At 45.0% G+C, this 25,027-nt stretch overlaps 1 protein-coding gene and 1 long non-coding RNA gene across 3 annotated transcripts; both read right to left on the bottom strand.

The window, feature by feature from the left end:
- Positions 1-4,984: 4,984 nt before the first annotated feature.
- On the bottom strand, positions 4,985-25,011 carry LOC311122525 (CTD small phosphatase-like protein 2-A). Of its 2 annotated transcripts, none has more exons than XM_084196870.1 (13): positions 24,910-25,011; positions 19,483-19,739; positions 13,475-13,607; positions 12,776-12,913; positions 11,888-12,121; positions 11,619-11,712; positions 11,282-11,393; positions 9,642-9,728; positions 8,745-8,807; positions 7,396-7,475; positions 7,007-7,133; positions 6,746-6,841; positions 4,985-6,640 (listed from the first exon to the last, which is right to left on the bottom strand). In XM_084196870.1, exons 2-13 carry the CDS (start codon positions 19,717-19,719, stop codon positions 6,575-6,577), a joined length of 1,467 nt encoding a protein of 488 aa, XP_084052996.1. In that variant the 5' UTR covers positions 19,720-19,739; positions 24,910-25,011; the 3' UTR covers positions 4,985-6,574. The 2 variants fall into 2 exon arrangements, with proteins under 2 accessions (XP_084052996.1, XP_084052995.1); XM_084196869.1 differs by lacking the exon at positions 24,910-25,011 and adding an exon at positions 20,872-22,375.
- LOC311122526 lies at positions 14,914-17,114 on the bottom strand. Its single transcript, XR_014612464.1, has 3 exons — positions 16,330-17,114; positions 15,313-16,109; positions 14,914-15,146 (listed from the first exon to the last, which is right to left on the bottom strand). It is a non-coding gene; the product is annotated as an uncharacterized lncRNA (long non-coding RNA).
- Positions 25,012-25,027: the final 16 nt, after the last annotated feature.

Raw genomic sequence — 25,027 nt, 5'->3', positions numbered from 1 at the left:
GTGGGTGTACAATCGGTAACTGGCTCTTTGGTTCCCGAGAGAGAATGATGCACACACCGATATGTACTGTCATGCTCCCATTATTATTGTCCAGTCATTGCTTTTCCCTATTTAGTGGCAACATAGCATCATTAGTTCAAGCCAAAACATAATGTCAGTTATATCATTTCAGAATAACCATTAAAATAGTAATTTTTAGACCATTGAATATAGATGTCACAAGTTAGGATGCTTTGTAGTTTGTTCAGTTCAGTGTTTCGAATAGCAGGATATTATAGTAGGCTACACATTACCGGATGACATGGCCAACTTCATTTCATTTGTATGGTGTATATGTGTAACCGGTGTGGGTCTAAGGCTCTGCATTGCAGTGCTAGCTGTGCCACTAGAGATCCTGGCTCGAATCCAGGCTCTGTCGTTTCCGGCCGTGACCGGGAGACCCATGGGGCGGCGCACAATTGGCCCAGCGTCGTCCAGGGTAGGGGAGGGAATGGCCGGCAAGGATGTAGCTCAGTTGGTAGAGCATGGCGTTTGCAACGCCAGGGTTGTGGGTTCGTTTCCCACGGGGGGCCAGTATGTAAAATAAAAAAATAATGTATGCACTCACTAACTGTAAGTCGCTCTGGATAAGAGCATCTGCTAAATGACTAAAATGTAAATGGCTAGCTAGTTAGCGGTGCGCACTAGTAGCGTTTCAATCGGTGACGTCACTCGCTCTGAGACCTTGAAGTATACTGAACAAAAATATAAACGCAACAATTTCAAAGATTTTACTGAGTTACAGTTCATATAGGGAAATCAGTCAATTGAAATACATTCAGTAGGCCCTAATCTATGGATTTCACATGATTTGGCAGGGGCGCAGCCATGGATGGGCCTGGGAGGGCATAGGCCCACTCACTGGGAGCCAGGACCAGCCAATCAGAATGTGTTTTTCCCCCACAAAAGCCTTTATTGCAGACAGAAGTACTCTCAATGTGTGATTTAGCTAGCTGGATTTTGGTTTGAAGTACCCACTTGTGTCACTGCTGGAGGTGGAGGACTGGAGCGAGCGGGGAATGGCGTCCCTTAAGAGGGCCAGAATGAGATGCACGTCAGGAGAAGTGCAGTATTATCATAAGGAGACGTATACTTGGAATATGGAGGAGAAGGAGGGAAAAAGAGCGGCAGAGGAGGTCGAAGAGAGAGAGGGAGGAAGAGGGTGAGGAGGTCGAAGAGAGAGAGGCAGGAAGAGGGTGAGGAGGTCGAAGAGAGAGAGGGAGGAAGAGGGTGAGGAGGTCGAAGAGAGAGAGGGAGGAAGAGGGTGAGGAGGTCGAAGAGAGAGAGGGAGGAAGAGGGTGAGGAGGTCGAAGAGAGAGAGGCAGGAAGAGGGTGAGGAGGTCGAAGAGAGAGAGGGAGGAAGAGGGTGAGGTCGAAGAGAGAGAGGGAGGAAGAGGGTGAGGAGGTCGAAGAGAGAGAGGGAGGAAGAGGGTGAGCTTGAGTCAGTTGAAAAGGGCGGGAAAAAGAGAGATGGTTTGTTAAAGAATGGTAGAAAGTGTTAGCAGAGTGAGGTGAAGACAGGAGGAGAAATGGATGTGAATGAGGGCAAAGTATCAGAGGTGGTAGGTGTGGTGAAGTTTTTCGGAGCCCGAAGCTTGCACCGAGGGTCAGGATAAAGATTAATCTGTGATGGTAGGAGTGACATTTTCTGAAAAAGTGGACCCTTGCCTTTTAGCTGATCCATCCATATGTGGTTTCAGGGTGGTTGAAAACAAAGTTAGGTGCTGTGGAATCGGTGAAGGTAACCCAAAGTGGTATTGTGATAATTGTTTATTTCTGTTGGTCAGAGGGAGAAGAAGCTCCGCGTCAAACGATTGGGACAAGAGATGTGAATTGTTTTGCTCTCAAGAAAAGGGCGCCATTGAAAGGAGTGATCACTCGGGGTAGCGGTAAATGTGAAAGTGGACCAACTAAAGGGGGAGATTCACGGTGTTTGTGATGCTCCTCATTTGGTGCGACGCAGACTGGGTGGCGTGAGTGGTGAAACAGAAGAGTCATTGTCTGTTATTCTGAGTTTTGATGTTGAGTCTTTGCCCGACAAAGTGATGTTAGGATATATAAGTTATCCTGTATGAGCTTTTGTGCCGAATATATTACGTTGTTACAGGTGTCACGCTTATGGGCATGTGGCAGCAGTGTGTAGGAGGGAGGTTCCAAGGTGTGAGAAGTGTGCAGAAGGGCATGAGACAAAGGAATGTGTAGCATTGGGCAAAATAGCGGTATGTGTTAATTGTAGGGGTGCCCATGGGGCTGGGGATCAGAAATGTCCGCTGAGAGAGATGCAGGTTGGTGGTTTCCAGGGTTAGACTAGTGCAGTGAAGAAAGTAGAGGAAGATGGGTCAAGGGGGAGGAGTGGTGTGAGTAGTAGATCTGTACCAGTACAGAGGGATAAACCAACAAGTGATATATGTTTCAGTAAGATTGGATTTTTAGTATTTATAGCAAATGGTTATCAACTGTGCTGCAGGGGTGGCATGTAAGTCGCAGAAAATGGAGGTTGTAGTGGCAGCTGCAGAGAGGTATTTGGGTGTAGGAGATTTGACGTCAGAAGAGTTACAGGGTGTGTTGAGTGGTGGTGTCCCGTCCTTTCAGGCTGTTGGTCTGAGGTACGACTAGATAGATTTAGTGGAGTAGGGTGGTGGGTTTTTAATGAGTGTAGGGTATTTGTTTATTTTTTATATATTTTTTAAGAAAAGTATACTTAAAAAACTCCAGTCTAGTTGGTGGCGGTAATGAAACATTTATTGGAAGCCAACCGCCGTTAAACCTCATCGAAGAAGAACTCGCATGTGTAATGGATGTATATTATAGTTCAGTTGGGGGTGGTAATGCAACATATTGGATGCCAACCACCGTTAAACTCCACCGAAGAAGAAGAAGAAGAAACACTCCTCAGTTTCATCAGCTGTCCAGGTGGATGGTCTCAGATGATCCTGCAGGTGAAGAAGCCGGATGTGGAGGTCCTGGGCTGGCGTGGTTAGACGTGGTCTGCGGTTGTGAGGCCGGTTGGACGTACTGCCAAATTCTCTAAAACAACGTTGGAGGCGGCTTATGGTAGAGAAATGAACATTCAATACTCTGGCAACAGCTCTGGTGGACATTCCTGCAGTCAGCATGCCACTTGCACACTCCCTCAAAATGTAGACACCTGTGGCATTGTGGCGTTGTGTGACAAACTGCACGTTTAAGAGAGGCCTTTTATTGTCCCCAGCACAAGATGCTGTAATGATCATGGTGTTTAATCAGCTTCTTGATATGCCACACCTGCCAGGTGGATGGATTACCTTGGCAAAGAAGAAATGCTCACTAACAAGGATGTAAACAAATTTGTTCACAAAATTTGAGAGAAATACATTTTTTTGTGCATATGGAACATTTCTGGGCTCTTTTATTATTTAACACTTTACATGTTGCGTTTATATTTTTGTCCAGTATAGTTGTTTTGCCTTGCCCTGCAAAGGCCACAGTTGTTATGGAGTGATAGGTAACGATGCTTCGAGGGTGACTGTTGTCGATGTGTGCAGAGGGTCCCTGGTTCAAGCCCAGGTTGGGGTGAGGAGAGGGACGGAAGCAACACGGTTACAGTTCATACACTACATGACCAACAGTATGTGGACACCTGCTAGTCAAACCTCTCATTCCAAAATCATGGCCATTCATATGGAGTTGGTCCCCCCCCCCCCTTTGCTGCTATAACAGCCTCCACTCTTCTGGGAAGGCTTTCCACTAGATGTTGGAACATTGCTGCGGGGACTTGCTTCCATTCAGCCACAAGAGCATTAGTGAGGTCGGGCACGGATGTTGGGCGATTAGGCCTGGCTCAAAGTCGGCGTTCCAATTCATCCCAAAGGTGTTCGATGGGGTTGAGGTCAGGGCTCTGTGCAGGCCAGTCAAGTTCTTCCACACCGATCTCGACTAACCATTTCTGTATGCACCTCGCGTTGTGCATAGGGCCATTGACATGCTGAAACAGGAAAGGGCCTTCACCAAACTGTTGCCACAAAGTTGGAAGCACAGAATCATCTAGAATACCATTGTATGCTGTAGCGTTAAGATTTCCCTTCACTGGAACTAAGGGGCCTAGCCCGAAACATGAAAAACAGCCCCAGACCATTATTCCCCCTCCACCAAACTTTAGTTGGCACTCTGCTTTGGGGCAGGTAGCGTTCTCCTGGCATCCGCCAAACCCAGATTTGTCCGTCGGACTGCCAGATGGTGAAGTGTGATTAAACACTCCAGAGAACGCATTTTCACTGCTCCAGAGTCCAATGGCAGCGAGCTTTACACCACTCCAGCCGACGCTTGGCATTGCGCATGGTGATTTTAGGATTGTGTGTGGCTGCTTAGCCATGGAAACCCATTTCATGAAGCTCCCGACGAACAGTTATTGCGCTGACGTTGCTTCCAGAGGCATTTTGGAACTCTGTAGTGAATATTGCAACCAAGGACAGACCATTTTTACACTCTAGGCGCTTCAGCACTTGGCGGTCCAGTTCTGTGAGCTTGTGTGGCCTACCACTTCGCGGCTGAGCCGTTGTTGCTCCTAGACGTTTCCACTTCACAATAACAGCACTTACAGTTGACCGGGGCAGCTCTAGCAGGGCAGAAATTTGACGAACTGACTTGCTGGAAAGGTGGAATCCTATGACGGTGCCACGTTGATAGTCACTGAGCTCTTCAATAAGGCCATTCTACTGCCAATGTTTGTCTATGGAGATTGCATGGCTGTGTGCTCGGTTTTATACACCTGTCAGCAACGGGTGTGGCTGAAATAGTGAAAATCCACTAATTTGTAGGGGTGTCCACATACTTTTTTATATATAGTGTGTGAGACTAAATTGCTCTGAATAAGAGTATCTTGCTAAATAATGTAGAAATGTCTCTCGGCTCATACTGATGCAGTTCAATAAATAAAATTTAAAAAATGTCACTCATTTTCATTAAATTGTATAAAAATGTATTTATGATCAAGGAAACCATGGAGTAACACTGAGTACAACAGGAGTGACAAGAGGGTCAATGACAACATGGAGTCTTATCGGCCAAACGGAGACTCGTACATAAGAGATTCCACACACAAGACTAAGAACAGCATTGAAAACAAGATTTAAAGATAAAACAATGTTGGCCATTTTGCTGGTGCTATGATTTCAAAATAGTCCGGACATAACAATTGAGGTGATAACTTGTGTACAAAAAGGATTTTACATAGGGCTGGATGTAAAAGGTATTGTTTTTTTAACAAAAAGTGCAGGAGATCCGAAGCCCTCCTTCCCTCCCCTCCCCCCTAAACCCATCATCACCACACCCCAAAACAGAGCAGTTTAAGGGTCTTTTAAACAACATCTTTAAAAAGGGGTGAAATCTCATAAATGTTCTAAGTTAATATCTGGGCCATCTTTATGGCTTGTTGAAAAGGTCTTCAAGTGAAACCTTATTACTACATTAATATTACAACCTATACACATCATGATTTCATAAACATTTCCTCCCAAAAGATACATTTTTTTTTAAAAACCGCACCTTGTTAGAGACCACATAACTGCAGTTAATGGGTCTAAAAAGCAGAACGCGTTCCAAATGGTACCCTATTCTCTTCCTAGTGCCCATAAGGCTCTGGTCAATCATAGTGCACTATATAGGGAAAGGGTTGCCATTTGGGATGCAACATTTTCAGGCAGACAACAGAAGATCTGTAACACCAACTTGTTTAAAAAAAAAAAAAAAAAAAGGGCAAAGAGGAATGCTAAAATCAGAAGCACAATGAAAAAAGTTTTTAAAAACCTTGAAGAAAAAAAATATACACATGTCGTATATACATGTAACCGAGTGTATACTATACAGGTTTGACTGCCCGTTCCTGTTAAAATAAGTCTGGAGCAGTCAGGTCCTCACTCAAAATACTGCATGACATTCAGTTCAGTCAGTCCAAAACTGTCGCTGCAGATGAGAAACATCTCCCAGAAAGTGGCCATGGTCTTGTTCATTAGGCACCAAACAGAAGAAAAAAACGGTCCGAATTGGAGAGGTTCTACGTGGACGTTTATGCCCTGACAAACACGGGCCCTGCTTTCAAGAATAAACGAGAGGTCCGTCCAGGCAGAAGCCTTTTACAATACAAGGGGACTACTCTACTCTGGGGGTACAGTTTAGTTTGAGTATAACAGTTTAGTTTGAGTATACAAAACAAACTCAAAACTGTACATAGCTTCAGGAATTATAGAGGTTGGTGTTTTGTTTTGTTGTTTTCTGTAAAAAAAAAAAAAAAAAAGTCCTCTGTAACGGTGTTTTGTTGGTATTTTCATAAAAAATGTCATCGGTAATGAAAATGCTATAGTTGTAGACAGAGATCCATTTGAACAGCATCCCCATTAGAGTCAATTGAACTTGATTCTCCTCATCTCCACCGTGTTGAAGGGAAGGCATCCCTCTCCATTTACTGGAGGGCTAGCCCATAGAATTGGAATGAATATTCTAATGTAAATATACATTATATATTTCTATGGGTTAGCCTGCTGGGTCAGCCAATCACAGATCAGTCTGGAGGAAGGAGGTCGTGAAGACGAAACCGCTCTCTGACGTAAGGCCTTACGTCCTCATTCTGTGGAGGAGAGAGAGAGCAGACGTAGGCGTCTGAGTTGGATGCACATCCTAATAGTCATTCGTTTTTATTTTTTATTTTATTTTCTTTAGAATGAGAGCATACCATCTCCACCAGCTTCTCCAGGAAAGGCACCAGCTTGAGGAGCTCGTTATCATTCCTGTCCATGAACCAGCTCTCGATGGGAATCCCATTGGAAAGCTGTGATGGAGAACCATGACGTTTTGAATAGTACATGAATTACATGCCACTTTGCAGACACTTTTATCCCAAAACGTATTTTATATTGAGTGCATATATTTTAAGTATGCGATTCCTGTGGAATATAATAACAAGAGCTACTGTGAAAAAGGTATGAAGGCCAACCTGATAGGCGAAGGCTTGAGGTGAATTGTCGATTATTATGGTTTTCGAAAGATCCCTTCCAAGAATGTTCAGGTCCTTGATGTAGTTTCCTTGAACACATACACAGTGCTCCCGAAACAACCGATGCCTGTAGGAGAGGAGAAAACAACCGATGATTAGTCAAGCGTAGTGGTGGGTGTTGGACATTAGGCACGCGCTTTATACACAGACACACACCCTAATCCCTACATAGTGCACTACTTTTGACCAGATCCCTATGGGGGCCCTGGTCAAAAGTAGTGCACTATATAGGGAATAGGGTGCCATTTGGGACGGACAATTCATGGTGCAACTCAACACTGGTTAGCTGTAATCATTCCGAAAGCCATAACGTTTTTAATTTAACCGACCTGACCAACTGTTTCTTTGGGTCCAGGATGTTCAGCAGCTTGTCTGCGTACACCTTCTTAGAGGCAGTGAACAGAATGATCTGTGAACAACAAGAAAATATGAGAATAATCTATGTTAATCACAATATTATTCTGTATGACAATCCCGTTCTGTATGATTGTCTGACCCAGTGAAGTTTACAGTAGAGGTTGACACGGGAGCAGAACCCCCGCAGGTTTTGTGGATCCCCGTGGGGAATCTGACAGGAACGTGAGTCAAGTTCGGGACAGGATCAACAGTCCACGGGAATGGGCAGTGCAGTGATAGCTCTAAACTGAGATTGTTTTGGTCGGTAATATGTCATGTGTGGAGCATTTCATAAAATAAAAGAAATACATAAAACATTTTTAAAAACTGTAGGCCTAATATAGTTTACTTCCTAAAAATAAATACAAATGGTAATTTCCCCCCTCCCTTCCTTCGGCTCAATCTCGCGCCTTGCTCCAGTCACCAGGCTACCTCAGACGGCTAGGCAGTAGTCTCAATTATGAAGCCTTCAATAGAGGACTGTTGCAGCAAAGGACCAGTCACTAACGTTAACATCAGAACCAAGGAAAGAGCGATGTTTTAGCTACATTTGAAGGAGTTGTCTTTGACAAAAAGGAACAGAGTACATGGCTTGTAAAAAAAATATATATATACAGCGGTTTAATGAAATAGGCTACCAACCGGAGAGCGGACAAGGGGCCTGAAGCAGCACAGAGCTCTACTCCCAACAACTTTACCATGAAGCCCAATCGTTGGCGTGTTTAACTAAACCTATACCATCTGAGGTGAAGTGTCAAATACAAATGACATCGACTTACAGTATGTAGTACTGCCGCTCTGTTATTTTTTATATTTGTTTTTATGTTCACGTTGTAAATTGTAATGTGTTGTAAATGTGAATGTGTGTGCAGTGCTCAGCTGCAGGCTACAGTTTTATCCCGGTGCGGTGCTGAGCAGAGCTTTCTGCTCGGGTGGGTCTCTGTCCTCATCCTCCAGCCCTTACAGTCAGTGCATTTAACTAAGACAGGTAAGGCTACCACATATCACAGTCGCATATTGCATTGCTGAAATTATTTATAAAAATACTTCCTAAAAAAAAAAAAACACAATAACCTACATATATTTCTGCGCGCAAAAAATTGAGCACGGGACGGGAGTGATTTTATCGACAAAGGACAGGAAAGTTCCCGGGGTTATAGAACTGTTGCAGGATCAGGACAGTACAGGGAAATAAAATTTGACAGAACAAGTTGACACAACTCCTGTGTCAACCTCGTCTACAGTGGTCTGGTGTCCATGTGTATAATCTGTAGGACCTCACCTCGTAAATCTGAGACATGCGTTCCAGGAACTCTCTGAAGAACGGCCTCAACCGCACATACACCTGCAGAGAAGAAAGAATCATATGGAAATCATATCACGTCAACAGCCTTCCCTGTTCGGCGAAAGATACGTTTTTCCATGATGCAAAATAGGGGTAGGGTTGTAGAGAATCGAAGGACCATGAACGTAATAAGAAACCTTAGCTGCTGTCTTATGGCCGGTAGCAACCACTACAGAATGTCCGGTCAGAACAAGGATGAGGCGGATGTCCAGGTTAAGGGGGAGTTTAATGGAAGAAGATGTCCACATTCACATACATCTGACCACTGGTTCAGATAACTGAGAATCATGTCCAGTGAGAACTGACATTAACTACGGTTCAAATTGTTGCGCTTGGCTGGAACGGCTCTGGAGATTAATCATGCCAAGTGATCCTAGTCCAGATTCCCATTCCAGTGGAAAAGTGGAGGTTCCGGTTCTCAGGTCACTTATGTAATTTGATGTTGAAGACACCGACGAGTACTACTGCATGTACGACTAGGACTTGGGGTCCTCTGAATGGGAGACTAAGCTGCCTGACTCGACGTAACCATGACTAGAATCAGATGACTGAAGCCGGCCATTTTAACACATGACAATCACATAAAACCAGTGGCTTTTTCTCAATTTGTTTTACCTTGATTCCTCATGTCCCCCCTCTCCTCGCCTCCTCCTCAAAACGCATAGAAGTAATGTACGGGAAAAGACCTTGGATATTCTCTTCCAATGTGGTTTGAGAAGAAGGCGAGGAGAGACGACACAAGGAATCAAGGAAAGAATCAAGGAAAAATAATTGAGAAAGAGCCCTTGACAATCACTTAACACCTGTGGATTTCTATAGTATCACACCATGTACCTGGTAGATGACGTCTTGGAACAGCACTGGGAAGGTCAGGGCTGCGTCCTGCAACTCGTTCAGACTACAGTGCACCAACGTCTCGTCCTGGAGAAGACACAAAATAGTACACCTTCTGGTTGGTGGTTGTTTAACCTTCTTTAGTTTGAAAGCAACGACTGTAAGTCGCTGAGAGCTAGCCTATTCCCAGATCGGTTTCTGCTTCTTCTGCCTACTCCATTGTCAAGGCAAATGTAAACTTTGTTAAGCCCCGCCCCAGAATTTCGGGAAACCAATCGTAGCGCTCCGATGATTAGCAACTGTCATGGAGTCAGACACCTCAGACAAGTTCATGTTTCAAACCCTTGGAAGCCAAGGAGGGCTATGGCAAAAGAGTATAAAAAATAGTATAAATTGAACAGTGCACCAGGGGTACTCGTAACTAAACTCAGCAAAATAATTAATTCAAAGATAATTCGTAAAAATCCAAATAACTTCACAGATCTTCATTGTAAAGGGTTTAAACACTGTTTATGCTTGTTCAATGATCTATAAACAATTAATGAACATGCACCTGTGGAACGGTCGTTAAGACACTAACAGCTTACAGACGGTAGGCAATTAAGGTCACAGTTATGAAAACTTAGGACACTAAAGAGGCCTTTCTACTGACTCTGAAACACACCAAAAGAAAGATGCTCAGGGTCCCTGCTCATCTGCGTGAACGTGCCTTAGGCATGCTGCAAGGAGGCATGAGGACTGCAGATGTGGCCAGGGCAATAAACTGCAATGTCCGTACTGTGAGACACCTAAGACAGCGCTACAGGGAGACAGGAACCTGAATTTGTCCAGTTCACCACAACATACCCGAGGCAAGGTGGAGTTGGCGTTTAATTTAATTGTGTATTAAAAACACAGTTTGAGATCATTGTGAGGGGTTTTCGCCAGTGGTTTGAGATGGGAAATGGGCTTCCCGGGAACATGTTGACCGAGGTTGCAACAGTAACCAAGTGGGGTGGGGCTTAGCGAAGGGTCAATTCCATGAGTTGGCAAGAGAGCAGCAACAGACTGGCACCCAGGCTAGGAGAGAGACAGACTGGCACCCAGGCTAGGAGAGAGACAGACTGGCACCCAGGCTAGGAGAGAGACAGACTGGCACCCAGGCTAGGAGAGAGACAGACTGGCACCCAGGCTAGGAGAGAGACAGACTGGCACCCAGGCTAGGAGAGAGACAGACAGGCACCCAGGCTAGGAGAGAGACAGACAGGCACCCAGGCTAGGAGAGAGACAGACTGGCACCCAGGCTAGGAGAGAGACAGACTGGCACCCAGGCTAGGAGAGAGACAGACTGGCACCCAGGCTAGGAGAGAGACAGACAGGCACCCAGGCTAGGAGAGAGACAGACTGGCACCCAGGCTAGGAGAGAGACAGACTGGCACCCAGGCTAGGAGAGAGACAGACTGGCACCCAGGCTAGGAGAGAGACAGACTGGCACCCAGGCTAGGAGAGAGACAGACTGGCACCCAGGCTAGGAGAGAGACAGACAGGCACCCAGGCTAGGAGAGAGACAGACAGGCACCCAGGCTAGGAGAGAGACAGACAGGCACCCAGGCTAGATAAGAGCCTTGCCAATAACTCAAATATAAAAATGTGCTAGTCACCAGATCTAGGACCAGGGAGAACTCGGGGGTGCTGCGTGTCTTTAGAGGCAGTGCTGGTTTCCTGGATATCTGCTCTTCCGTCAACGGAGGCACGTGCTTGATGAAGAAGTACCTGAAAACAGAGCAGGCACAGGAGATTTTAGTTGGTCCAAGTTAAGAAAAAATAAAACTTTGCACACACATAATACCATTCTTCAGTCGGTTAGATGGTGTGATGACACACAGACGGCCGACTTATTTCTACTGCTTATTATTCAAAAGACATTTTTTAAAAAGAGAGGCACTTAAAACGCTGTTTGGTTGGTAAGGTTGCTAAATAAAACTAAGCGGTACTCACGGATCAAAGACTTCCCAGTCCTCCTCGTAGGTGCCGTCTGCAGGGGCCGTGGGAGGGGCGTGGGGGTAACAGCTAACCGGGGTGCATCCTGGAGCTGGACGACGACACCATATTATCCACAGCTTTTATTAAACTCACATTTACTTTTCTCCCCGGGTAATTCATCATAGAAAACACAGTAAGTAAAAATGCCACTGAATATTCCAGATCACTAAAAAAAAAAAAAATCGCTGGGTTTTAACCTGAGATCAATCAAATGTCATGGTTACCTGATAGAGGGGGCATATCTGTTTCTGTAACCATCTCCCCTTCCTCGACGGCTGGTTCTGGGGCAGCCAGAGGAGCCGGTGGTGGTGGTACTGTTGGAGCTAGGGCAACAGGGGACAGGACGATGCCTTCCGCAGATGTGGGGGTACAGGTGGGCATCTCCTCCACTGCCTCCACCTCCAGCTGCTTCACAATCTCCTCAGCCTCCAGCCCAGGTGAGTCAGACCCAAGAGTGGCTGGATGGGGGTGGGGTGGGGGGGGTGGGGTGGGGGGGGTGGGGGGATACACAGGAGAGACACAGGGTTCATCTCAAAAGTATTTTCTTTGATTATTTGCATCTTCTCTCGTTAACTCCGTACACAGAGAGGAATAAGGGGAATGACGAGAGAAGCGTGTGAGCATGGATGACATTTTTTTGTTGTTGTAACCCACAGATATGTTTTACATTTAAAAAACACAGGAGTGACAGAGAAGAGGGAGGTATTAGAGAATTCCTTTTAGGTAAAAACAAGGGGCTGGTATCCCAGACAGATTCAGCTCAGTCCAGGACTAATAAAGCACTATCATTGGAGAATCTCCATTGAGTAAATGCGTTTTAGTCCTGGACTAATAAAGCACTATCATTGGAGAATCTCCATTGAGTAAATGCGTTTTAGTCCTGGACTAATAAAGCACTATCATTGGAGAATCTCCATTGAGTAAATGCGTTTTAGTCCTGGACTAATAAAGCACTATCATTGGAGAATCTCCATTGAGTAAATGCGTTTTAGTCCTGGACTAGGGTTCATCTGTAACCGGTCACATTTTTTGACTGGTCCTACTGGTTAAAAAAAATAAAAATAAATACAAAAACAAGACACAATGATGAGACTTGAGGCAGATTCTGTTACCCGTCTTAGTTGCAGGTGAGAAGAAGTTGAAGACTGGCGAGAAGATGGTCCCAAGGAGAGTAGTGCGAGGCGGACTGCTGGCTTCCTCCCCGGGGACCTCCAGCTTACCATTGGGCTTACTGTTCAACGTCATTGGATCTGAGGGAAAGAAGGGAACTTCACTATTTCCAATGAACACCGCAAAATCCGGACTGCTTATGGCAATGCAGGATATTCCAATTTCACGAGCATTAATGATCACCACCTCCTTGTAGCGGGGGGGGGGGGGGCCCTAACTGTTCCAATGGACACTACAACGTCCACACAATTATAGCAAAACAGGACATTTTGATTTCGTGAACATAAAAAAATGACCAACTGACTTGTTGCAGCGTTTCCAAAAGCCGACATGCACAAAGATGGCGTCGTGGCTACAGTTTGATGTCATTTAGCGCTACGAAACGACTCCATTATTCTTCCACACTATTATTATTATGGGCGGCAGGTAGCTTAGTGGTTAAGAGCGTTGTGCCAGTAACCGAAAGGTCGCTGGTTCTAATCCCTGAGCCGACTAGGTGAAAAATCTGCCGATGTGGCCTTGAGCAAGGCACTTAACCCTAATTGCTCCTGTAAGTCGCTCTGGATAAGAGCGTCTGCTAAAATGTAAATAGTAAATAGTATTATTCTTCCAGATTACGCCAGAGGAATGTCTTGACTCACCAGGTATGTTAGCTCCTCTCCGGCAGCCCCTGGGGATGGCTTTGTTGGGAGGGTGAGGAGAAGACGTGATCAGGTTGCTGCTGTCCACTTTACAATCGATACGACTCCTCTTCGCTGGGATGTCATGCTCCACCTGAAACACGGGAAGCAGGTGGAACAGTAGTTAGTGTCATGATTTGTTGAAAGCAACACTCATTATGGCACACCTTCAGACTTGTACTTTTTAATTTTTCTTTAGGATGCTACACTTAAACCGTTTTTAAGATCGAAACGCCATTCAAACTTTAAAAAGGTGAATTGCACCCGCTGAGTCGGCCTATTTTTTTTTGGGGGGGGGGGCTTGCTCCTCAAGAAACGCTGGCAGCAAAGACAGAAGGCAAACGTGACTTGGCTTTGGGGGTGTGGTTTGATGTGGGTGTGTCCTTACCACCACCACCACCAAACCACTTCCTGGCAGGCAGATGTATTGAGAGATGCCGGAGGAAGCTTTGAATAGGTCAGTCGCCTACAGAGTAATATGAGAAGAATGCAATTGCTGAATTTATGTAGATATTCTAAATGAAGTGTTTTGACAACTTTCAAATGTAGTAACAGGTCCATGTAGAATAAACAACCCTTTACATAACATTATAGAAGCAGTGTTCTGAAAATATAACAATGTGCACCTTTCACCTTTCATGTCATTCCCAGCCGATACAGATACTGTGCCTATCTGCATTGTGTCTGGTGGTAATGGGGTTACCTTGGTAACATGTCAGTGGGGTCATAACTTCCTGTTTGGTGGTAATGGGGTTACCTTGGTAACATGTCAGAGGGGTCATAACTTCCTGTTTGGTGGTAATGGGGTTACCTTGGTAACATGTCAATGGGGTCATAACTTCCTGTTTGGTGGTAATGGGGTTACCTTGGTAACATGTCAGTGGGGTCATAAATTCCTGTTTGGTGGTAATGGGGTTACCTTGGTAACATGTCAGAGGGGTCATAACTTCCTGTTTGGTGGTAATGGGGTTGACCTTGGTAACATGTCAGAGGGGTCATAACTTCCTGTTTGGTGGTAATGGGGTTACCTTGGTAACATGTCAGTGGGGTCATAACTTCCTGTTTGGTGGTAATGTTGTTGACCTTGGTAACATGTCAGTGGGGTCATAACTTCCTGTTTGGTGGTAATGGGGTTACCTTGGTAACATGTCAATGGGGTCATAACTTCCTGTTTGGTGGTAATGGGGTTGACCTTGGTAACATGTCAATGGGGTCATAACTTCCTGTTTGGTGGTAATGGGGTTACCTTGGTAACATGTCAGAGTGGTCCTAGCTTCCTGTGTGGTGTCCAGTATACAACAGGAGTTCCCTGATCCTGGTGCAGAATAAAAAGGGTTTCCCTCTCCCCATATTGACTGATACCATTCAATTCAACAATAAAAAGACAATACAAGTCAAAGTTGTCTAGTAAAATGTTTAATGTCGAGTGGCAGGTCTCTCTCCATTCAGAGACATCAGTATCAAGCCCGTCTGTCAGTACCAGGTCTCTCTCCATTCAGAGACATCAGTATCAAGCCCGTCTGTCAGTACCAGGTCTCTCTCCATTCAGAGACATCAGTATCAAGCCTGTCTGTCAGTCTGGACTTCATCACATCGTCTTGGAAGTCTCCATGTGCTGGCTCCATACATGTTTCTGTGAACACATAGTCACTGTTCTATTACCAATGGCAGTTAGGATAGGTGATATCTGACAGACACAGTCACTGTTCTATTACCAATGGCAGTTAGGATAGGTGATATCTGACAGACAAACAGGTACTAATGTTGAAGTTTGCACAGGTCAGACTAAACATACCGACCGTTAGTGAGCAGCCAAGAGATGCGGTCTTCGCCAGCGGCCCGTTGATGGCCATAGCAGCGTGGATCAGCTCCTGGCCCACTCAAAGATACAGGACGGTCACACACACACAGAGCACTGATTACACATGATCAATGGTGGTTATGATTAGCATGGTGGAAACCAACCTGATCAATGGATTGACCTTTCTATTTCACTTCAGATATCATAACATGTGAAGTGAAATAGAATGGTGAACACAGTGATCAGGCTGGTTCCCCCAGGCTAGGTTATACCCTGGACATTATATGGTAACACAGTGATCAGGCTGGTTCCACCAGGCTAGGTTATACCCTGGACATTATATAGTAACACAGTGATCAGGCTGGTTCCACCAGGCTAGGTTATACCCTGGACATTATATGGTGAACAGTGATAAGGCTGGTTCCACCAGGCTAGGTTATACACTGGACATTATATGTATCTAAGAAGTAGAAAATAAGCAACAAATAAATGTCAGTTTACATAAATTATGTTTCATAATTGGGTTATCAAAGTAATGAAGTGGGTCACCTTCTGTATTTGTACAAATAATAAGCCTGTGAAAGCTGTTGCAGGTGAAGGTTGCTGGCCAGATACTTGCCAACACGTGGCTGACTGTTCCATTCATAGGAATGCTCACAGCGAGGGCATGTCTGCATGATGTTGATGAGGGGCCCGCTTGCTGGTCTTCTCTATGCTGCATGTCCGGCTGCAAACTGGACATCTCTCGAACAACTGCAGCAGGCAATCTTATGAGGTGGTGTTGACTGGGAGGGCCTGTGACAGGTTGATATAGTAGACAGCTAAGTGGTAAATGGCATTTTGTTCTAAAGAAAAGGACTACGCTTTTTGCTAATGCACTTCACAACCAAAATGACTAACTACTAGTTGTATCTGTTTGGCTGGGGAATTAGTCTACTATTTTACCAAGCCGGGTATTTTTTTTAAAAGTTTTTTTATTTTATTTTTATATACGTTTTCACATAACACACATTACCTGTAGTTGTTGATTAAGTTGTCTGTGTCATCAGGGCAGTAACTAGGGTCACTATCAGAGGCCTCATGACAGCGTGTCCTTTTCATAGGAGTCCAGGGAGACTCTGGCAACAACGGAAGTGGTGTCACAAGGGTACTATTGTCACATGACATACTTTTATTCTGAGGTCTTGTCTAACAAGCGGTGAAAATAACAAGTGAACAGAGAACAAAAATGATTTTTGGAGGTCGCTAAAAACCATCGCTAGACATATTATAGGACGCAGCGTTCGTTCATGACCAAAGGATCAGTCAACGACTCATCATCCCTCAATTATAAACATATGTAGAGAAATAACATAATCTAGTTTGGAAGCCAATTCTATGCTTTACAGATGTAGACTGCCCTAGACACGGGTTGCACCTCAAAGGCTAATGTGACTGTTGTCTAAATTACACTAACTCAGAGTGGCATGGAAATACAATGACATTGCTAAAGTAGGCAAATCATTAGTAGGAAACAACTTTGCCATATTATGAGGATGTCAAAGTTCCCATTCTGCTACTAGCAAAGTTTGTCAAAAATAGCTAGCAATGGTAATGGTAGCTAGCTAAAATGATGTTAGCGCACTACAGTAATACTGCATCTAGTCAATCTGGCGACATCACAATAATGACAAAAAGGTTTTCCTACACATTTTTTGCCTTCTTTTGAAATGTTATTGTGTTTCCAAGACAACTCCTAGTTGTATTGAGGTAGGCTAACGTTTGCCAGCCAGCTAGCTAGCTAGGTAATTAGGTAGGTAGCTAGTTAGTAGCACAATGATGATCAAAATATACATAACCAGCAGTCAATGGTATAGCTACCAGTATACTCACCACCACTGGGGACCAACGAACTCCAAAACACCTATTCCGCATGATAGGGTCCTTCGGCAGGGCATGCAAACCATTTATGTTTGCTTGTTCATCCTTGCTGGAAGCATGCGTTGCATGGTCAATCCGTATAGGGCTTCTCAGTCTCAAAAACGGCTGTGATTCTTTGAACTTGTTGGTTGGGGAGATGAAACGGAGCCCCATTCAATAAAGGGAAGCGAAGTGGGCTGAGAGGCGGATTTGCACATGGAGCTTGGCAAAGAGGGGACATGATTTATTGACAATTGTAATGCAAACCCAACCTTTACTTACTCGTGACACTCGGAGGTTCCAAACTCCATTTTAGACAAGACTGACTTTATGACCAAAATGATCCTATTTACATTTTTTTACTCAATTCTGACACTAGAATAAAATGTTTCTGACTCGTATAGATGCCACATAGGCCGTTTTCAAAGGGATTTGTTGGTTTTTAGCAGTCGCTCTTTAAAAATTGCAGACAGGTCCGGAATAGGTGGCTTGTACATACACTACATGGCTAAAGGTATGTGGACACCCCTTCAAATTAGTGGATTTGGCTCTTTCAGCCACACCCATTGCTGACAGGTGTATACAAATCGAGCACACCGCCATGCAATCTCCATAGACAAACATTGGCAGTAGAATGGCCCATACTGAAAAGCTCAGTGACCTTCAACGTGGCACCGTCATAGGATGCCACCTTTCCAACAAGTCAGTTCATCAAATTTCTGCCCTGCTAGAGCTGCCCCGGTCAACTGTAAGTGCTGTTATTGTGAAGTGGAAACGCCTAGGAGCAACAACGGCTCAGCCGCGAAGTAGTAGGCCACACAAGCTCACACAACGGGGACCACCGAGTGCTGAAACGCTTAAAAGATTGTCTGTCCTCGGTTGCAACACTCACTACTGAGTTCCAAACTGCCTCGAAGCAACGTCAGCATAAGAACTGTTCGTCGGGAGCATCATGAAATGGGTTTCCAGGGCTGAGCAGCCACACACAAGCCTAAGATCACCATGTGCAAAGCCAAGCGTCGGCTGGAGTGGTCTAAAGCTTGCCGCTATTGGACTCTGGAGCAGTGAAAACGCGTTCTCTGGAGTGATGAATCACACTTCGCCATCTGGCAGTCCGACGGACAAATCTGGATTTGGCGGATGCTAGGAGAACGCTACCTGCCCCAATGCAGAGTGCCAACTAAAGTTTGGTGGAGGAGGAATAATGGTCTGGGGCTGTTTTTCATGTTTCGGGCTAGGCCCCTTAGTTCCAGTGAAGGGAAATCTTAACGCTACAGCATACAATGACATTCTAGACGATTCTGTGCTTCCAACTTTATGGCAACAGTTTGGGGAAGGCCCTTTCCTGTTTCTGCATGACAATGCCCCCCTGCACAAAGTGCGGTCCATACAGAAATGGTTTGTCGAGATCGGTGTGGAAGAACTTGACTGGCCTGCACAGAGCCCTGACCTCAACCCCATCGAACACCTTTGGGATGAATTGGAACGCCGACTTTGAGCCAGGCCTAATCGCCAAACATCAGTGCCCGACCTCACTAATGCTGTTGTGGCTGAATGGAAGCAAGTCCCCGCAGAAATGTTCCAACATCTAGTGGAAAGCCTTCCCATAAGAGTGGAGGCTGTTATAGCAGCAAAGGGGAGACCAACTCCATATTAATGCCCATGATTTTGGAATGAGATGTTCGACAAGCAGGTGTCCACATACTTTTGGTAGCTTTTATACTTTGTCACCTGGGGGAGAGGAACAAGGGTAGAGGGACTAGTTAAGTGCTCCAACAGAGGAGGGGAAGGGACTAGTTAAGTGCTCCAACAGAGGAGGGGAAGGGACTAGTTAAGTGCTCCAACAGAGGAGTGGAAGGGACTAGTTAAGTGCTCCAACAGAGGGGGGAAAGGGACTAGTAAACAAAGCCTGCAAGAGTGCATGCTTTAACTTTTAATGTTAAAGGGATAGTTCACCCAAATTACCAAAACATATTGGTTTCCTTACCCTGTAAACTGTCCCTGGTACTGTTTCCAAATGCTAATGTTTTAGCATTTGCGGTACAAATCCCATTCAAGTCATGGGACCGATATTAGCATTTTTCCCCGCATCATGACCAAATCAATTGAAAGTATCTCAAGTTGATTGTGAAGCTCAACAAAGTGAATTGGATTATTTGAACACAAAGCGTGAAGAAAAAACCCCCGCTAATATCGGTCCCATGACATGAATGGGATGTGCAACAAATGCTTAAATGTCAGCATTTGGAATCAGTTCACACAAACACACCTTGACAGCATTTCCCCTGATGAACTTCTTGATGGTGGAAAACAGACCCGTCTCATTCTTCTGCATTCTGAGGCCTCTCCTGGTCGGGGCAGTGGGCTCCACCTCACAGTGTTTCCTCTTGGCCTGGGCTGGGCGGGGGGGTGAGGTTTGGGCTTGACGGCCGGGGCTGGATTTGGGACCAGGTTTCGGTTTAGCGCTGGGCTGCTGAGAAGCTTTCCGCACTCTCAGCCTCATCATCCTACACGTTACATGGAAGTCTGGTGTGGCAGCACGGCAAGCAGGCAGGGCAATATATATTACAGGTACAACAAAGAGAACACAGGAAACCCGTGAGGTGCCATGTAGCAATATCAGAGCTTCAACAGCCACAACACGTTTTTATTTATTATAGCCCTAACAATGTGTTTATTTTACTTTGTTAGGATGTTAGGCATATTCTTGACATTTGAATTCCCAAAAAGTATTACATCTAAAAAGATTGAGAATTATAATTAACTATATAATTATGCTAATAATTATATTTGTCATTGTAATTATAGTTTATAAATATTTCAAAATACAGATTTAAATACAACTCATTTAAAGACATAGTCCAGGAGCACAGGAACATATCTATGGATCTACGCTACACTACTTTGAGTTGTTTTATGAACGCTGCCATAAAAGTGGGCGGTGTTCGCTCTGCTAGTTTTCTATAGCTGAAGTTGTTGGCAAACTTCGCTAGCGGTTAGTGGGAGGCCTAGGTAACCAGCTAGAAAACCACGACAATTCCCTTTCACACGTTAAACCAAATATGAGACTTGACCAAAGCCATCTATATTAGCGCTACACTTGACTAATTTGTTAGCAAAAATGTAAGCGCAAGACCGTGAACAGCGAGTGACAAGCATGAACATTGCATTAGCTTAGATAACTTATGTAACCAGTGTTAGCTAGCTAACCTTAACAGTTAGCTACCCAATTATTTGATTACGGCCATTCAAAAAATAATCTACCGGTATTCACATAGTAAAATGGCTAGCTAGCCAACGAAATGGGGACTAACGATAAAAGTAACGGAATAGCTGTCTGGCTAGCGAAGTAGTTAACGTTAGAGCTTACTAACGGTATCCACTTCACATTAGCAGGTTAACTAGCCATTTTGATTTCACGATTGCCAACCAAACAACGAACATGCATAGCGTCGGTCAGCATTTTAATATTAGCTAGCAAGTATTGTAATAAAAAAAAAATGGCCAGTAGACTAGTATTGCAAAACATGTCGCTAGTTAGTAACGTTAGCTGGTAGCATTTAGCTACACACCAAGTTGCCTCACTGTCTGGTGATATGGCAATCGTTTGAATCAAAAAACATGTTGACACCAGCCATAACCAATTAACGTTACTTACCGATGGTCCAAGAAATTCGTAACCAAACTTGCCGCTTGCCTGTCCACACTGGTAGCCGCAACGGGGCGGCCACCGAGAGAGAGGTCTGGCCGTCGTTATCGCTACCAGCTGGGTTTAGAACCACAGACCATCGACGGGCTCTTTGGACGCCATTTCCCGCCTCATCACAAACCCTATGGGTGCACTCGATAAATCTACACTGACTCCAGCGCTATTGTGATGTCTAGGAATGTGTCTTCTTCTTCTTCAGTGGGGTTTATCGGCGGTTGGTATATATAGGAATGTGGATTACAGTACATGCAATTTACAGTGTACCACCACCGTGCCCAACATCGCAAAAGCAGCTAAAAGCAACCACTGAATAACGTCACAGGTACGCGGTAAGAAATGTATTATTTTCATGACATGGTTTGACGGCTCAGATCTGTTTCAATACGGGTGTAAACCGAGTGCACCCACGTAATGCGAACGCTAGCTACCTCGTCAGAAACCCTGGGTGATTGATACATTTGACCTGCGCAGGCGCACCTCAGCATTACAGGTACAAAAATGTATCTATAAAAACAGTCCAGCAGTTTTCAAAAATAGGTTTGGAAAGCAAAGTCTGATCTCACATACTTCCATAGCCTACTAAGCATAGTGAGTAACGGTATGTGTGGATGCCTTATATGGTGTGGTCATTGTAAGCCGAGAAGGATGTCATACTATAGAATTTCTCAAACATACAAAGGGGCAGGCATAGGAGTAGCCCTTCAGTGTAGATTATCAGCAAAATAGAATACTGGAAGAAAATCAATTACAAAATAATACAATTGTTATTTATTAAAATTACTCCATTTTTATTATAGCATAATATTATTTATGATTTCCTATATATAAATGAGAGCAGGAAAATCAGATGTAATAAAATCCTATTGAGGTGAGGCTGATTGTTACATTAGCCCTAGAGATCTATTGAAGGCTGATTGTTACAAATTCGTATTTAAATGCATTGAAGTATAAAGCTGGTCAATTCTCCCCTAATGATCCTCATGAGTTGTGAGAATCCCTGTTACTCCCATTTATAAGACAATCAATTATATACAATCCATTATCATATTTGTATATGTTTATAGGCCATATGTGAAACAAATCCTGCCTTGTGGCACTTTAAACGATGTGTACAGTATGAAGTGCTTAATACACTGCTCAAAAAAATTAAGGGAACACTGAAATAACACATCCTAGATCTGAATGAATGAAATAATCTTATTAAATACTTTTTTTCTTTACATAGTTGAATGTGCTGACAACAAAATCACACAAAAATGATCAATGGAAATCAAATGTATCAACCCATGGAGGTCTGGATTTGGAGTCACCCTCAAAATTAAAGTGGAAAACCACACTACAGGCTGATCCAACTCTGATGACCAAGGCGTACTCCCGAGTGACGCAGTGGTCTAAGGCACTGCATCGCAGTGCTAACTGTGCCACTAGAGATCCTGGTTCGAATCCAGGCTCTGTCGCAGCCGGCCACGACCGGGAGACCCATGGGGCGGCTCGCAATTGGCCCAGCGTCGTCCAGGGTAGGGGAGGGAATGGCCGGAAGGGATGTAGCTCAGTTGATAGAGCATGGCGTTTGCAACGCCAGGGTTGTGGGTTCGTTTCCCACGGGGGGCCAGTATAAAAAAAATATGTATTCACTAACTGTAAGTCGCTCTGGATAAGAGCGTCTGCTAAATGACTAAAAATGTAAAATGTAAATGTAATGTCCTTAAAACAAGTCAAAATGAGGCTCAGTAGTGTGTGTGGCCTCCACGTGCCTGTATGACCTCCCTACAACGCCTGGGCATGCTCCTGATGAGGTGGTGGATGGTCTCCTGAGGGATCTCCTCCCAGACCTGGACTAAAGCATCCGCCAACTCCTGGACAGTCTGTGGTGCAACGTGGCGTTGGTGGATGGAGCGAGACATGATGTCCCAGATGTGCTCAATTGGATTCAGGTCTGGGGAACGGGCGGGCCAGTCCATAGCATCAATGCCTACCTCTTGCAGGAACTGCTGACACACTCCAGCCACATGAGGTCTAGCATTGTCTTGCATTAGGAGGAACCCAGGGCCAACCGCACCAGCATATGGTCTCACAAGGGGTCTGAGGATCTCATCTCGGTACCTAATGGCAGTCAGGCTACCTCTGGCGAGCACATGGAGGGCTGTGCGGCCCCCCAAAGAAATGCCACCCCACACCATGACTGACCCACCGCCAAACCGGTCATGCTGGAGGATGTTGCAGGCAGCAGAACGTTCTCCACGGCGTCTCCAGACTCTGTCACGTCTGTCACGTGCTCAGTGTGAACCTGCTTTCATCTGTGAAGAGCACAGGGCGCCAGTGGCGAATTTGCCAATCTTGGTGTTCTCTGGCAAATGCCAAACGTCCTGCACGGTGTTGGGCTGTAAGCACAACCCCCACCTGTGGACGTCGGGCCCTCATACCACCCTCATGGAGTCTGTTTCTGACCGTTTGAGCAGACACATGCACATTTGTGGCCTGCTGGAGGTCATTTTGCAGGGCTCAGGCAGTGCTCCTCCTGCTCCTCCTTGCACAAAGGCGGAGGTAGCAGTCCTGCTGCTGGGTTGTTGCCCTCCTACGGCCTCCTCCACGTCTCCTGATGTACTGGCCTGTCTCCTGGTAGCGCCTCCATGCTCTGGACACTACGCTGACAGACACAGCAAACCTTCTTGCCACAGCTCGCATTGATGTGCCATCCTGGATGAGCTGCACTACCTGAGCCACTTGTGTGGGTTGTAGACTCCGTCTCATGCTACCACTAGAGTGAAAGCACCGCCAGTATTCAAAAGTGACCAAAACATCAGCCAGGAAGCATAGGAACTGAGAAGTGGTCTGTGGTCACCACCTGCAAAACCAGTCCTTTATTGGGGGGGTGTCTTGCTAATTGCCTATAATTTCCACCTGTTGTCTATTCCATTTGCACAACAGCATGTGACATTTATTGTCAATCAGTGTTGCTTCCTAAGTGGACAGTTTGATTTCACAGAAGTGTGATTGACTTGGAGTTACATTGTGTTGTTTAAGTGTTCCCTTTATTTTTTTGAGCAGTGTATAACCTGGATGTCCTCTTTAGCCTCGTCTACAATGCTTGCTTCCACTAAATGCGCCTTGGTTCGGGCATGTTAAAAAAAACTTTAATCAGAGGGCTTTTTTTTTTTTGTCGGAGGCAGAGGCATTACTGTACATTCCACCCAATATTTTGCTACTTTAATTAATCCAGTCATTTCTAGACCCAAGCTCTCTACATTTGTGCATGTTGTACAGCCCAGCTTTTAATTTCGCATGACAAGCCAGGGGTTATACATTTGCTTGTTCTTGAACTGAGCCTCCATTCGGTGGATCAACCTGGACTCAGAGCATTTCGTATTATTTTGTACGTAAATATTATTTTGTGGGTGTCTATCACCCATTTCTTGTGATATGTTATGATTTACAATTCGTATTATATGTTACCAATTGGCAAATCGTACAATATGTTACAAATTCTAGCTAGGTGGCTAACGTTAGCTAGGCTAAGGGGATAGGGTTAAGTTTAGGAGTTAGGTTAAAGGGTTAGGGAAGGGTTAGCTAACATGCTAAGTAGTCGCAAAGTAGTAAGTCGTTGAAAAGTTGCTAAAATGCTAAAGTTGTCTGTGATGAGATTCGAAGGTCTACTTGCTAGTGGAGGTGCCGGTGGTGATGCTGAACTGGCAGGATTAGCAGTGCTGCTAGCTAAGGCATCGCCATCAGGAGCAGTTTGCCCCCACTCCTCTCCTCTGGCATTGACAGTTCTCTGGCTCGTTTCGGGTTTGATTCACAATTTTCTCTGGATTTTTTAACTTCTAAATCAAACTCGATTGCCTTTTCTTATCCATTTTTTATTTGTCTTTCCCACGTTTTAAATTCAGTAGGGAGACGGCTAGCCTAAGCTACGTGACGTGATTACGTAGGGACCTCTTCCCTAGCTGACCACCACTACCAAGACCTGTGTCAAGATCAGTTACTTACCCCACCGGCCCTCCCCATAACCTTGAAGTACACATAAGAGAGCAGGTCTGGAATCAGTGTGGCAGGATAGGATGATGATTGCACAGGATCCCCACACTTTTACCTGATGGTTTTCCTG

Source organism: Coregonus lavaretus (genome assembly GCF_964263955.1).
Source record: "Coregonus lavaretus genome assembly, contig: HAP1_SCAFFOLD_438, whole genome shotgun sequence".
Lineage (NCBI taxonomy): Eukaryota > Metazoa > Chordata > Actinopteri > Salmoniformes > Salmonidae > Coregonus > Coregonus lavaretus.
Note: the sequence above shows the minus strand (reverse complement) of the source record. Positions and strands in the feature narration are given on the sequence as shown.